Raw genomic sequence first — 15,122 nt, forward strand, 5'->3', positions numbered from 1 at the left:
ATTAATGAACCACCAAACAGTTTTCTGTGGCCAGCAGGTGGCGGTATTGCACCAAAAACGCTCCGTAAGCTCTTGGGAGTTTATTAATAAAAAAATATATTTATAAGTAACACAGACAACCTTACATGAACAAATTATATTAATTAACACCTATACGTTCAGACGGATTTAATAGTTGCTCTAACACGATGCTAAAAACATAAAATCCAGAAAAGTATTTGTGGCGAAAGTGCTCCTTTTGTTTTCAGATAAACCGGAAGTGGTCAGCTGACCGGAACAACAACAGCGGAAGTAGCGTTTCTGTATTCATTCATGCTCAGGTAAACCTGCCTCTTCTTAGGAGGTTTTGTGTTCTTATTCTACAACGAAGCATTTGTAACTATCCTACCGAGTTTAGAAAAGAGTGTTTTTATTTTATTTACTTTATAGCTTTATGCCTAACTTTGATGTTAGCTCACCCTTAACCCGAAGCTAATTTAGGAGAAACCCAGTGAGTTTAAACTAGCTTTAAGGCATAGTAATTCTAGTAAGATTAATGGTAAAATACAACAGCTTGTCAGGGTAATGCCTTTATTAAAGATGTGCTATGATATGTTTATTGGTATGCCACACATTTAGTGACACAACGGGATCATTAGTCATTTTACTGCTGTTTGGTTTTTCAGCTGTGAAGATGAAGAAGAGCAAAGGCAAGGCAAACAGCACAGCCGAGAAAGAGTTCGTGTTTGAATTCAGGGCAGGAAAACACAACTGTGTCCTCAAAGTGCCACTCCAGTTTCCTGTCCACGTCAACATCAGTGACCTCCATGGGCGCCTTATGTTGCTACATAAAATACCCTGCTATGTAGAAAATGGTGAGATTATTGGTCAAAGTAATGATAATAAGTTGTATGTCGTGTTATTGCTCTTAAATAGAGACTTAGAGCATTTGGAGTTGTGTGGGTTAGTAAAACTCCTTTGCTTCTTTATCTTTTATTGTTTTTGTTTTTCTATATGTGAAAATAACCACAATTTAGCTTTAAAAAATGTAAACTCAAACATTTTTTCACTGAAGAATATTGTAGTTTTGTTTTTGCAGTGCATGATATCTAAAAACACATTGTACAAATTTATTTTCACTTAAAGAAAGACAGCATTTCATGTTGGAAAAAAGGTAAACAAAGATGAAAAGCTGATTTTTGCTGCACGTGCGTCTCCTTTTGCAGAGCTGAAAGTCTCGCTTTCCAGCTTCATAGAGCAGGAGACCACAGTGGATTATGACAGAGAGGCGGAGCTGGCCCTGCAGAGACTCACGGCGGGAGAGGTGGACGTCAACCAGCTCACCAACGCCTGGTCAAAGTCTTATGAAGAGGTGAAAATGCAGTTTAGTTTGTTGTGTATAATATATGATATATTTGGTAGTTTTAACAGCTTTTAGATGCCTATAGCACAAACGTAGACCTAAAATGAGGATAGATTTGACAGATTAGGAATAATTTTACAGATTGAGGACAAAGATTTGTTTTATTGTGTGTGTTTTTCCCGATGCTGAAGGATAAAAGGTGATTATTTATTTGTTTGTGCGTGTGTGTCTTTGTTTGCCTGTACCGTTAGGAAAACATCTGAAGAACCAGTGAATGAATTTTAATGAAACTCTTAGCAAATAATGTTTGGTTGTATGTCTACAACGATTAACTTTTAGAGTCAACTGATTTAAGATGGCTGCCACAACTAATTGACCTTAAAAAAAAATACAAAAAAAGCTTATAACTCAGTCAGTTTTACTAATTTTGAGCTCAAATTTCCTGGGGTGGTAACTAAGACCGATCCCCGAAACGTTCTTTAATCTTCAACCGATCGAGCAATATCTGCATCTAAAACTTTGCTGCTTATGGTTGGAGTCAGTTCTGTCTGTTAGCAAAATATATCAAGACCAACTGGACGAGTTTTAATGAAACTTTCACAACATAATCATTAGATGTAAACATGCACCTGCTCAAGTTTAGTGTCAACTCAGTTCCAGCTAATCAACTGTAGTCTACACAAAAATAGCTATAACTCGAGCAATTTTGTAGCTATTGAGCTGAAATTTGGTGTGGTAGTAGCTGACAGTCGTTCACAACATGCATTCCTCACAATAATTTCAGACTTTGACAGCTTCACACATCCTGACTGTAAATATCCACTTCTAGCACAGCAAAGTGTCTTAAAATGCTCCTTTCAGCTTTGGGATGTTAGTGGATTATTAGAGTACTTTAGACAAACAGGGAGCTGTGCAACAGCAAATTGATTATTCATGAGTTCTAGAAAAAAAAACCTCATTAGAAGGGCCCGCATGCTGCGTTTAATGTCCCGCTTGCCCATTTTACTCAGTGACACTTTGATGCACCAGAGATCCAATGTGTGGCGGCAGCTTCACAGGTGCGGGAGCGGAGTCATCAGTTGTGTTTTCTGGACCAGCATGGGGCAGAACACTTACTGTGAAGCTGAAGCTGTGGTTTCCTAATGAAATCATGGCACACTGCTTCGAAGGCCGATGTCTTGTATTTCATGTTTGATGATGGTCACTGAGACCATTGGGTTTTAAATTTCAGGGTTCAGATCTGAACTCTGCTGTCAGGTGCTTAGGCTCGTTTTAAGTGTTCAGACTGCTCGTGGTGATGACGCAGAGCCCGCCTGTAGCGTTACACTCAGACATTTAGCAGTCTGCAGTGTGAAATTTGCTCATTCATATACCTTTTTAAGCTTGTTTTTGAGTGGTGGTTGACCAAAACTGATTAAGAACAAATGCCATTTATGTAGGGGATTCATGTAATCTATTAATAACAATGCTGAACATTTATTTAATGCAACTATGCCTCTTGTTTTCTTCTTGTCTTTTAGTGACCGCTATTATAGTTTCTCCAATACTTGTAGGTGGAAGATTATGGCCATTAAATTAGTTGCAACATCTAGCTTAGCCACTAGATGTCACTAAACCAGTTGTTCTCCTGTTCTAACCTTGTGTTTCAGACTACGTTGGAGCATGCTCGACCCGAAGAGCCCAGCTGGGACGAGGACTTTGCTGATGTTTACCACGAGTTGATCCACTCACCTGCCTCCGAGACCCTCCTCAACCTGGAGCACAACTACTTTGTCAGCATCTCCGAGCTCATCAGTGAAAGAGACATGGAGATTAAGAAGCTACAGGAAAGGTAGGCGTTCGATTATTTCCTAGAGCCACAATTTCCGGATATGCTTAGTGCTCCTATATGTGTTTTTTTTATTATTCCTCAAGCATGACAACTCCATTTTCTTCCTGTCTGGTTAGGCAAGCAACAGAAATGGACAAAGTGATGCATGAGCTCGGGAACACACTGAGCGACCAGGATGTAAATGCAGTGGCATCGCAACACTTCGATGCACAACAGGTAAAAATAATGGATGTCACAGTTAGTAGGAGTGTCTTAGTCCAGGTACATAAACTTTCCAGTTTAAATTTCAATTCGGTCCCATTATGATGGGTTTTTTTCCCAGTCGTATAAAATTTGAAATGTTCTTTGGGCAGATTTTGGAGAACAAGTGGACCAGTGAGCTGAAGCAGGTGACTGGAATTCAAAAACAAGAGTATCAAGAGTGGGTCATCAAACTGCACCAGGATCTGCAGAAATCCAGCAACAGCAGTCAAATTAAGTGAGTTCGTCTGTGTGTGTTGTGTTGTGTGCACGCACCCAGAAAAAGGAAAGAGCTGCACTGTGTTGTGAACATTTAATATTAATACAACACAGAGACATTTCTTTAACAGCTTGATTGTTAGTTCAGCTGATAACGGGGTCCAGAAAGGGGGCTGGAAATGCAATAGATCAGATTTCTGTACATCATTGTCTCGTGAAGTAACACATCAAACAATCACTGCTTCAAGGATTTGCAACTTTTAAACTCACACATCATTGTAGTTCAGATATAATTTACGGTGCAGGAATGTGAGCTGAAGTCGCTCATTAGGGTCAGTTTTCTGTTCCAGTGTACAAATCTGTACTGTTTTTATTGTTTCTTGAAATTGTAATCTCATTTTTAGCTCCTTTAAACGTCTCCCTCCCTTTTTTTCTTTGTTAGATATAATCATTTCAATAATAACTTTAAGTCTAACAAAACAAAATGACAGCATGTGAGTTAAATGTGCAGGAAACCAAAGACAAGTCCTCACAAGATGGCGCTCCTGTCTCAACATGAAACAAAAATATCTTCGCATTTTTTTACCCTAAAGGCAATCATCTTAGATGTGGACTGGACTTACTTTTCACCCGCTTTAACTTTATATCTGATCGGGCCTTTTTTATTATTGTTCTGTCAGTTCTTCACAAACTCCTGCAAAATGGACGATGAAGCAAAACCGTTCAGAACTTAGAGTTGATAAAAGCTAAAGTTTACTCCTGTCTTAAAGGACAAGAAAACAGAAATCTGGAGTTGTACAAACATCAGATGCAGAATAAAAATCTCGACTCAGTTCTGGGACTTGTGTTTTTATGATTAAATAATAAAATCAGCTGATAATGAAATTGTAAAACTCACATTTCTGAAATTAAATACAACTAGAAACTATACCAAGAAAACCTACAGTTGGTTTTTTTAATGTACCTAAAACAGGTTCTTGGAAAAATGCCACTTCCACATGTGGACTTTGACACAAGAGGCAAAAAAAACAAGCCTCTGATTTGTTGTTTGATCGATGACGCCTGAGATTTGGGTCAAGAAGTTAAAATCCAGTCGTGGTTGGCGGTAATAAAGCTCTGCTTATTGGTGATTAAAGTCTTATTAGTCGTGTTACTCCACATGTGTTGAATATTTCATGAAACTGTAAACCAGCAGGACCTGTTTGCTGAGAGTTCACCAGCAATGTGCTGACTGCGCATCCCATAATAAAATCATCTTGCTGGCTGTGGGTGGAATTTAAAACACCTACATCAGCACTCTGAATGCATTAGAGGTTTACATTTTTAATTAAAGCATTAAAATAAGTAAAAAAAAGAAGCTGCAAAATAATTCAAGTTTATGAAATCCTTTAGTTTTTTTTTTATAAAGTGTAGCTTTGGTTCATTACTGCTCATTTTTATCCTCTTCTAAATAATCTTATATGATGATAAAATTAGATTTCTGTGTTTTCTTGTTGCCTCGGGGTTAGGTCACGTCTCTGCCATACAGTAAATCAAATAAACCTCCCAGCGCCACAACCTGTCGTAATATTTACAAGCGGCCGTAAAACATAATGAATGAATGTCTGTTGTGTATTTGATAGATATCCAGTGGATTGATTTGGTTGCATAATTGATTTCCAGTGAGGAGATTAAGGTGCAGCCCAGCCAGCTGTCCGAGGCGGCAGATTCGGGGTCGAGGATGTTCGAGGAGCAGCCTCAGCTGGAGGAGAGCTTCACCATACACCTAGGTAAGGCGCATGGCTGTTTGCACAGTTTCATGACAGCTGGCAGCACCATAAGTCCTGGGTTTGTTATTTGCTCTTCCTCCGCCCAGGAGCGCAGCTGAAGACGATGCACAACCTGCGCTTGGTTCGAGCGGACGTTCTGGATTTCTGTAAGCACAGACAGCACGGCAGCAGCGGCGCCAAGCTGAGGCGGCTGCAGGCGGCCCTGTCGCTGTACTCGTCCTCACTGTGTGGCCTGGTGCTGCTGGTGGATAACAGGGTCAACTCCTACAGCGGCATCAAGAGAGGTCAGCAGATCTGCGGGCTGTAAACGGTGCAGCGATCAGCCTTTGATTAGCCACGTTTCTAGTTTTATTCATTTCATTGTTCTGACATTTAAACACTTTTCAACTTCAGGAAGTTTATTTTTGTTCTGGCTTTATTTATGAAAACATAAACTAAGGTTAAACATGAACAAAGTGAAACTAAATATGTGTTCAGAGCTAAATAAAAAACTGAGACAGACAAACCTAGTGAGCGTTTTGGGTTGAAAAGATGGAACATCTCGACTATCCTCAGATGTTTAGGGTAAAATTAGGGTAACGTCTAAATTTGTAGACATTTAATAGACTTCTGCAGCTATGACCTGTGCAGGAGTGAATCTCAGCGTCTTTGGCATTGAGCTAACCTGTTTACAAACCTGGTCATGTGATGCCAGCAAGTGCTCTGATTGGCTAAGCTTGTGTGTAGAGTGCTGATAAAATGAGCTGGCGATACAGATGTGGCCCAGGGGCCAGCAGTTGACAGTCACAGATGTGGGACGTTGCTCATTTTTGTGTTTTCCTCTCTGTTCGTTGGTTCACCTCTCGGTTTGTTCTCATGAACTGTTTCATCCCCGGCCCGTCCCGTGTCGACCCCCACAGACTTTTCCACCGTGGCGAAGGAGTGCACGGACTTCCACTTTCACTGTTTGGAGGAGCAGCTGGAGGAGGTGCAGCAGGTGGTGCTCTACGCCAGAGCCCAGCAGAGCAGCAAGCAGAAAGACCAATCTGGTTAGTGTTTTAGTAAACAGGAGGAGCAGACATGAAAGGCCGATGTTGACTCCAGACTAATGTTAAATGTTCAATACATTTCACAATCCAGCTTGTGGCCTGAATACAGACATGACGGAAACATTAATTATTCTATACAGGACTAAAGTACATCTATAAAGCTACAAACACTTCATCCTATGTTTGTTTAGTTTCAGCACATATTATAATATTGGCCTTTAGTAGTCTCATAATTACAGTTCTGTAAGATACAACTAAAGAAATGACATTTTCTGAACGCTGAGAGCTGAAACTGAGTTAAAACTAATAGAAGCAGAACTCTAGGCACGTGCTAAATGTGGCAAAAGGGTAGCCACAAGCAGCTAAATGTTGGCCGAAAGCAGCAAAAGGCTAGCAAAAAGCTAAAGTAGCAAAGCAGTAGGAAAGACTAGCTAAAAATAACATAAAGCTAATGAAGCTAACAGTAACATAAAGCTAAAAGTAATATAAGGCTAGCTAAAATCTAATTGTAACATAAGACTAATTAAGCTAAAACTAACAAAGCTATAAACAGGAAAAGAACTGTTTGAATCGGCATTCTTTATCCTTTTTTCCGAGTCGTTTGCTTTTTGCCCTGTTATACAGAATTTACTGGCTTCCAGGTTTCTCTCTAACTCCCTGGGTTTCATGTGAAGAAACACAGGTTATTAAAGATTCGTTTTATTTTGAGTTAAAACCCACACTTTGCTTCATGACACCCGTGGCAGTTGTAGGAGTTTCTGCCACCCAGAGCCGGAGGATTTCAGTGACATGTCGCCGCTCTGAGCGGGGGATTAAACGGTCAAGAAATAGAACCTCTTTAGATTAGTTCTCCTGCGCTGATGGAAAACTTTGTCCAGATTCTCACCACATCATAAGCTAAGTGGTTTAGTGGGATGTTTTAGGGCACGGAAGCAGTTTTGCTCGCTTGAAATCTGTTCTTAAAATACTTTGGCACGCGTTGGAATATTCCTAATGCCAGCCCTGCGTGGTCTGCATGTATTTTTGTTTTAGTTTCTACGTCTGTGTGCTTCCAGAGACTCAAAAGAATGGAGGTGACGATAAGAGCAAAACGGTAGAAAGAAATCCTTCAAACATTTTGCCAGGTAATGAGCACGTATTTAAGAGCAAAGATCACTTATTCTTTGTCTTCTAAACGCCACGCACCGTTTGAATCCACCTGTTTCTCACTCCAGGCGAGTTCTACATCTCACGGCACTCCAACTTGTCGGAGGTCCACGCCGTCTTCCACCTGTGTGTGGACGACAACCTCCGCTCTGGGAACATCACGGCCCGCGACCCCGCCATCATGGGTTTGAGGAACATCCTGAAGGTGTGCTGTACGCACGACATCACCACAGTCACCATCCCTCTGCTGCTCGTCCACGACATGTCCGAGGTAGGAATAACCGGGCGCCGAGGATGCTTGTCTGTGCAAATAGATGCACAGCCGTGCTGCAAATAGATGCAAAAAGAGCTGGTTTAAGTCTCTGCTGGGGCCTTTTCTGTGTGGAGTTTACTTATTCTCCTCATGCATGCTTTGCTTTGTTCCCCAAATCGTAAAACGTGGTTGTTAAGTTAATTTGTGATTCACCTTTTAGACCCGGAGAAATGAAAAGTTTCCTTTTGTTTTGGGTCATCTGCTTGTCAACGGTGTTTTACAGTCCTGAAAAGAAAATGCATCTTTTCTTTAGTTTGAGGTTCGTGGGACCAACAAACCTAAAGTTTATGGTTCAGTTCTTTTCCGGATCCATTAAGACCCGATGCTGCGTATCGGAACTGGAGTTTTCATGTCTAAAAGCTTTAAACAATAAAAAAAAAATCAACAAAACCTCGTCCAGCTTAAAACTGTTTAAACAGAAAACATGTAATTTCTTATTGTCAAAGAGAAAATCCAAGGTTTGAGCTGGGTCGGCCTGAACACTTGAAGAAGATTAGGAAGGATTTCAGTTTTACTTTCGCTGCCAGAAACATCTGAAACCTGACAGCTGGGCGCAGTATTTGTTTAATTTAGAGTTTTTATATGACTTGTATGTCATATTTTAAATTAAAGCAGGTTTTGTGAAGAAATTAGTACTGGAATGATGTAATATTTAAAAAAAATGAATGACTTGTGTGACTAAGACAGCGTTTTAATCCTGACTTTAAGTTTGTTCTGATTTATAAATCTCCTTCTTTTCTGATTTTTTTATCTATGAATCTGTTGAATGAAGGAGGGAGAATAGACAAAAAGACAAATCTGTTTGGTTATTTATTCTTAAACATTTCACACCTTTTTTTGTTCGTTTTAAGTGAAGCCTCTGGATGTGTTTTTCCTTTTTTATCTGCCTTTTACTTGATGATGCATTGACACCTTGGCTGGAATCTGATGTTTTAATCAGTGGGTGTGATTTCAGTGTGTCTTTGTAAAGTTGGACAGCAGCAGAGCGATGAGGAGAGCTTTTACAGACTGATGCAAAGTGAAGCGAGAATCTGGTCAGAATCTGGTTTCTTTTTGTTAATTGGTTGTTGGAAGCCTCTGTCTGGAGTGTTTCTGTCACAACATGCCCAGTTTGTCTTAAATCTGATCGAGAGATGATTGTTTAGATAACCAAACTGTTTCAGGAGTCAGAGAAAGTTTCTGTTTTCACATCTTTTCGGCTCCCTTCGTAGAGATCTCTGCATGTTTGTTCGAGTTATTTTTATGTTACAGCCGGGACACGACTTGTTGGGTTTGTTTGGAGAAACGAGACCACAGTTTAAATATAATGGGTTGTTCCTCGTGTTTTTTTATTTTTAGACGTTCCGTCCTCTAAAACAAAACAGAAAATGTGCTTAATGATTTTTTGATTCATGTTTAAATGCTTCAGGGAATGGAAATGTAGAGCTATTTTTAGAAACCCACTTTGCAGACCAAAAGAAAAAGAAAACGTCTTGTGCAGTTTCACAGCTGCTCCTGTTTCTGGTCGAAAGATTCGTCTTTTCTTCTCTGCGAAACGGCACAGCTGCTTTCAGATCAGCAGCCAGCTCAGCTCCTCACATCTACCTGCTTCAAACATTATCAAAAACTCCCGAACATCCCATCCTGTTAGTCACACATCAAAGAGCCACCGCTCGGGCTGGTGCCGTTTACCTCCAGGGCTGTTCGGTTACGAGTCTACATGCGCCTAAATACGAGCCTCCGTGGCTGTCCTGCTTCCAATCCTGCTTCCCGTCCTGCTTCCCGTCCTGCTTCCCGTCCTGCCTCCCGTCCTGCCTCCCGTCCTGCCTCCCGTCCTGCCTCCCGTCCTGCTTCCCGTCCTGCCTCCCGTCCTGCCTCCAGTTCCTCTGTGACCGTCCTGCTTCCTGTTCCTCCGTGACCGTCCTGCTTCCAGTTCCTCTGTGACCGTCCTGCTTCCTGTTCCTCTGTGACCGTCCTGCTTCCTGTTCCTCTGTGACCGTCCTGCTTCCTGTTCCTTTGTGACCGTCCTGCTTCCTGTTCCTCCGTGACCGTCCTGCTTCCTGTTCCTCCGTGACCGTCCTGCCTCCTGTTCTGCTAGTGTCACTCTCACTGCGACCGAAGGTAGACTGCAGAATCGACTCCTCTCTGAGGTCACCATAGTCACCTGGAGGCTGAAGGCGGTTGGACCACAGGAAGTGATTAAACAGATATTAAACGTGTTTTTAATGGAAAGTGTCAAGTTTGACTTATTATACATCGTAACTCAGTTTAGACATGGTTGTCCCAAGAAAAACATTGGTTTAACTACATGTTATTAGTATATCAAGCAGGACGGTATAGTTTATAGTTTTTGGGCGGTTTTGGCCCAGTGGTACGGCGGCCATCTTTCAATCGGACAAGACAATGAACCCTGACTGCTCCTGATATTCTTATTGCTAAATGAGTGAGAAGATAAAGGTGTTGTTTATTGAAGAGGGACCAAAACAACACCCTCATTACTGCGGATAAAGCCCTTTACACACTTTACTGTCTTAGTTGTCTTTTTGTTTGTGGCAGTTTTATATTTTATGTGATCTTACACGTTTTTCATGTAAGATCTTTCTTCAAATAAATTTGACTTAGCCTACTGTTGAGTGTTTTGTAGTTTTTTAATTTTACAAACAATCAGAGCACAGGTCGACTGCTCTGTTTGAAATCCCAGAAATGTTACCTGGTGTAATTATAAATGTTCACCCTTGCAAACTAATTTAAAACGCCCCCTTTGTTGGGTCGGTATATGTTTGTTTAACTAACGTGAATAAATGTAAGAAGAGAAAAAATGACGGTGGAAATATCTCAAATCCGTTCCTCTGAAATTTGTCTGGAACTGAATAATAAAAAGTCTAAATAAAAACTTTAAAAGACCTTCAAAAACCCTGAAGAGCTACTGATCCAGACCTCTTTAAAGCTTTACTCTGCCTCAGAAGCAAAATCTAAAAAATTGGGGATGACTCAACTTTTGCTAGTAAATATATAAAAAAGATAAAAATAAAACAAATTTGTCCTTTCCTCTTTTCTTTGTCTTTGCAGGAGATGACTATACCGTGGTGTCTTAAGAGAGCCGAGCTGGTTTTTAAATGTGTTAAAGGTAAAGTGAGACGCTGATTTATTTATGGACGTTTACAGTTACTGTGAGTTTGCTCTGCAGCTTGTACAGTGAACAGTTTGCAGATTATTGGCGGTTTTTCAGGGATAACAGAATAAATTTTGCAAAATTTTGTCCCTTTATTGGTTTTACGACCTACAACTGCTGCTTCACTGGTTGTTTATTAAAACTTAGTCAGCAGCTGGAGAGAAAATAGGTGCTTAAAACAACAATCATTTATGAATAATACACTTATGTTTTCAGGAACGTAGTTAAAAATTGAAGACTGCAATAATGTGTCGGGTAGCTATGAATAATTAGTTTCGTTTGCAGGTTTTATGATGGAAATGGCCTCATGGGATGGGGGTATTTCACGCACAGTCCAGTTCCTGGTGCCGAAGGTGAGTAAAGATGTTCTGTGATCCAAATTATTCTGAGCCACAGGCATGCAGACTAAAAGGACTTGCAGAAAGAGAACAAAAACACTTTACTTTACCAGTCACATGCCATGACAAAGTCATGCTTCAGACATGCGGTAACTCAGGCTTTTTGGGTCTCCTCAGCCCCAGATGCGTCCAGCGAGGAACCAGTAGTTATTTTTAAATCAACTTTCCCATCGTGAGAAGTAATGTTCTGGCAGCATAACTGGTGCAAGCCATAAATGAGGTCAGAGGAGCTCCTTATTTACAAAACTGACCTGTGGCTCACTGTTCAGAGCACTGAACAAGCAACAAATAGCTAAAGATGCAGAATGGTTGTTTGATTGATTGTCTTCCACTAATGCTTTATGTGAAATGAAAAGAACCTGAAGGCTCGCGTGTACACAGCATCACAAAAGGCACACCTGGCATGGCGGCGCGTACCTTTGAAGGCAGGAGGGGCAGAGCTGAATGTTTGGAAAGTTCACTTTAACTCAGATTATAGAGCTTTAGGTTCTTATTCCCAGTCTTTGCACTGTTACAATAAAAGAAAGCGCGCATGAACGCGTGAGAAGCAGAGGGATTAAAGTGCCTCTTGCCCACACGGAGGAGAAACCGCGCTCACTTTCTTGGAAATCAAAATCTAATAGTTCCGTCTTTCATAATGCAAATAAGTTGTTACATTAAGAGGAAAATGTCTTCAAATGCCAGCGCTGCGTGACTCATGACTGCTATTTTAGTTCAGGCTTAGCTGGATGCTGTGTGTACCTGCAGCTCCTGTGGTTTCTCAGGTAGGCAGGAGGGCCTATAGTACGATCTCATGTTGACAGGATGAGATGACGAGACGGGCGGCATCAAAGAACCCCGACTGTATCGTCTTCCTGTCAGCTACATGCTCAGGCACAATTCAAAATAGCAACGACTGAAATGGCATTGTCGTCTCGGAAGATATACTGTCTAAATATAGGCTGTCTGTTTGTACGGGGCTGTGTTTTTGCTTTAAGGTTACTTAACATTCTTATTTGACGAGCATCAACACTTCAGAGTGACACGGTATGTACCCCGTTAAAGTCCCAGCTGCTGGAGCTCACATCATTTAAGCGTTTTGACCTGTGTGCCCTGAGGAAAAGTGACCTTTGAGCTAAAAGCCACCAGGCAGATTGTGAAATATTTAGTTCTGCACAAACTGTCCAGATGTGTTGTTTGTTTTGCATTTAAACTGCTCCCGTTTTGTGCCACATTGAATGGTGTTAAAAATATATCCAAGCTGCACAAATCTTTTAATCCTGGCTGTCTCTTTGTAGAGCATCTCGGAGGAAATGTTCTACCAGCTGAGCAACATGCTGCCTCAAATCTTCCGCGTCTCCTCGACGCTAACTCTCACCTCAAAGCACTGACGGGTCTGGACGAGCAGCACTTCGTATCCTCGAGTCGTTTGGACAAACAGAAAATAAGGACTTAAAGAGAAACTCTGAAATGATAGCATTCTAGCACTTACAGACAAGAAGTATTTTTTGTGCCTCCAATGAGCCTTGTTATAATTTTACCCTCCAATGTTCTACAGAAATACATCAAACTGAAGGAGGCCTGGAGTTCGGCTGCCGCAGTTATCATTTCAAGCCTCTTGGGCGCAGTTTTATTACATCAGCTCTAAATTTTACAGTTTCTTTGAAATTAAGCTTCAATCTGTTTCTCAGCTTGATACAGTTCAACAAAACAAGCAACGGAGCTAATAAAGAAAACATTACTTGTTTGACCCAAAAATCTAACATTTATAGCTTCTTTAAATGTGACTTTTGATGTATTTCCACCTCATATATCCATGCAGGTTTATTTAATCTGTATGTTTATCATTAAAAAAACACATATTATAAATGACTCATGATGCTGCACAGTTCAGCCACAGGAGACATTTAACAGTTTAATGGTGGGAAAGTTTCTACACAGTTTTGAAAAGTATTGAATTTGATTTAGGTATTTTTCCAAGTCTGGATAAGCATGAAAAAAAGAAAGAAAACATTTGGAAAAACATTTATTTTTCCCGACTCTATTACTTATTCTGTTTTCCAAAACATAAATTCCACATTATCTAAACGTAGCTCAAACAAGCGGGGTATTTTTCATACATTAAAAGAATAAATTGTCAATAAAACGTTGACTTTTGGTTCATATACCACGAGGGTATATGAGGGACACTTGATCTAGTGATGACAGGCTCGTGTATGAAAACTTAAATAAATGAAAACATTTAATTTAGTCAGTTTTGCGTGTTGAGGTTGATGGGAACCGAAAAAAACTTTACATGGAATAGTTTCTCAAATACTCATAAAACCAGAGCAGCATTTAGGAGAAAAAAATTTCTCCTCACAAGATGCATCATGAAGCCAATTAAAATATATAAAACTGAGAAGAAATGAACCCTTCCTGTACTTACAGGTGATAAAACTGCATCACTGTACAAACTGGATAAATTACAGTATATTTGCAGGTGGTTTCACGTAGAAAAATGACTCAAAAATCAATGTAAACATTTCTGGTCACTCCCCCTCTATCTGCATAACAGTAGATGGCACTGTTCCTGAAGAGAAAGGTGTGACAAAAGGTTGCCACAAATAACAAATAACAAATAAAAATGGGCACCTCATGTATTAAAAGAAATCGTTCCAACGAGCATTCGCCCTCTGAGACTCCAAGTCTGCATTCATGGCACCTCTTTTGTTTTTGTTGTCATATGTGTTGAACACTTGAACCTGTAAAGATTCTTTATTTTTAATTTGTTTACACTTTTATGTTTGAATAAAAGATCTAACCCCCACCTGTTTGATAGGCGTTGTACGTTCTCAAAGAAAGCCACCGTTGGCTCATCAGAGATTTCAGTTTGTTCCCATTTTACCACTCGTGACGCGCTTCCTCCGGCATTCTTTGTGCGGAGGGGTTTAATGTTGATGACTTCTCCACAGGGATGCAATCCCTCTGAAGTTATGATCCATGCAACTTGTTGGAATTAAATTCCAACAGCTAATCAATTTGGCCCGTCAGAAAGCTCGCCACAGCTACGTTTATTTGTGGCGTAAGGCTAATTACAAGAGATGACAGCGAAGCAATCAAAGTAATAGAAGTAAACAAGATGGCCAGCTGCCCTGAATGTTGTGGGACTTTTTAATATCTTCACGTTGAAGTTAGAATCCGCTTATGTCACACTGCTGCGCTCAGAGTCCACAGAACTGTAAGATCTCCATAAGATTCGTCTCAGAGGCCTTTAGAGAACAGGAGGAGAGTTCGTTGGTACACAATAAATGAACGACTTTTGTATTCTTTCCAGAACTCCATTTTACCATTTGTTGCCCAGTAATTAACATTGTCTGAAGGGAAACATTGCTTTTGCTCCGATCAAGAAGCCAAGACATTAAAGCTAAAACATCCATTTGTTTTTGGATGCTTTGTTCTTGAAGCTGAAGCGTATTTTCAGTTGAATCTGGTTTTTAAAGATGCTTTTCTTATGACTTTTCCAATGACAACAAATGTAAATATAAAGATCTCTGCACTTTGACACGGTTTACTGTTTAGATTATTTTACAAAATATGCCTCTGGTCATTCCAGTTTTTAGATATTTAAATTATTTTAAAAAAACTTTGCATTTTCAGATAGAGGAATTGGTGTTTCATGCATAAAAATTACCTGCAGTGATTAATTTTCTGACATAATTGAACT

The 15,122-nt window shown here is 40.2% G+C and overlaps 1 protein-coding gene across 3 annotated transcripts; it reads left to right on the top strand.

The window, feature by feature from the left end:
- The first annotated feature begins 272 nt into the window (after positions 1-272).
- lg11h12orf4 (linkage group 11 C12orf4 homolog) lies at positions 273-14,225 on the top strand. 3 transcript variants are annotated; one of them, XM_017418873.3, is made up of 14 exons: positions 273-320; positions 666-854; positions 1,206-1,351; positions 2,992-3,173; positions 3,290-3,389; positions 3,527-3,651; positions 5,295-5,401; positions 5,488-5,685; positions 6,301-6,429; positions 7,485-7,553; positions 7,644-7,846; positions 10,937-10,994; positions 11,325-11,392; positions 12,715-14,225. In XM_017418873.3, exons 2-14 carry the CDS (start codon positions 674-676, stop codon positions 12,805-12,807), a joined length of 1,659 nt encoding a protein of 552 aa, XP_017274362.1. In that variant the 5' UTR covers positions 273-320; positions 666-673; the 3' UTR covers positions 12,808-14,225. The 3 variants fall into 3 exon arrangements, with proteins under 3 accessions (XP_017274362.1, XP_024862285.1, XP_017274363.1); XM_025006517.2 differs by lacking the exon at positions 273-320 and adding an exon at positions 396-490; XM_017418874.3 differs by lacking the exon at positions 273-320 and adding an exon at positions 543-561.
- Positions 14,226-15,122: the final 897 nt, after the last annotated feature.

The sequence above is a fragment of the Kryptolebias marmoratus genome, linkage group LG11, assembly GCF_001649575.2.
Source record: "Kryptolebias marmoratus isolate JLee-2015 linkage group LG11, ASM164957v2, whole genome shotgun sequence".
Classification (NCBI taxonomy): Eukaryota; Metazoa; Chordata; class Actinopteri; order Cyprinodontiformes; family Rivulidae; genus Kryptolebias; species Kryptolebias marmoratus.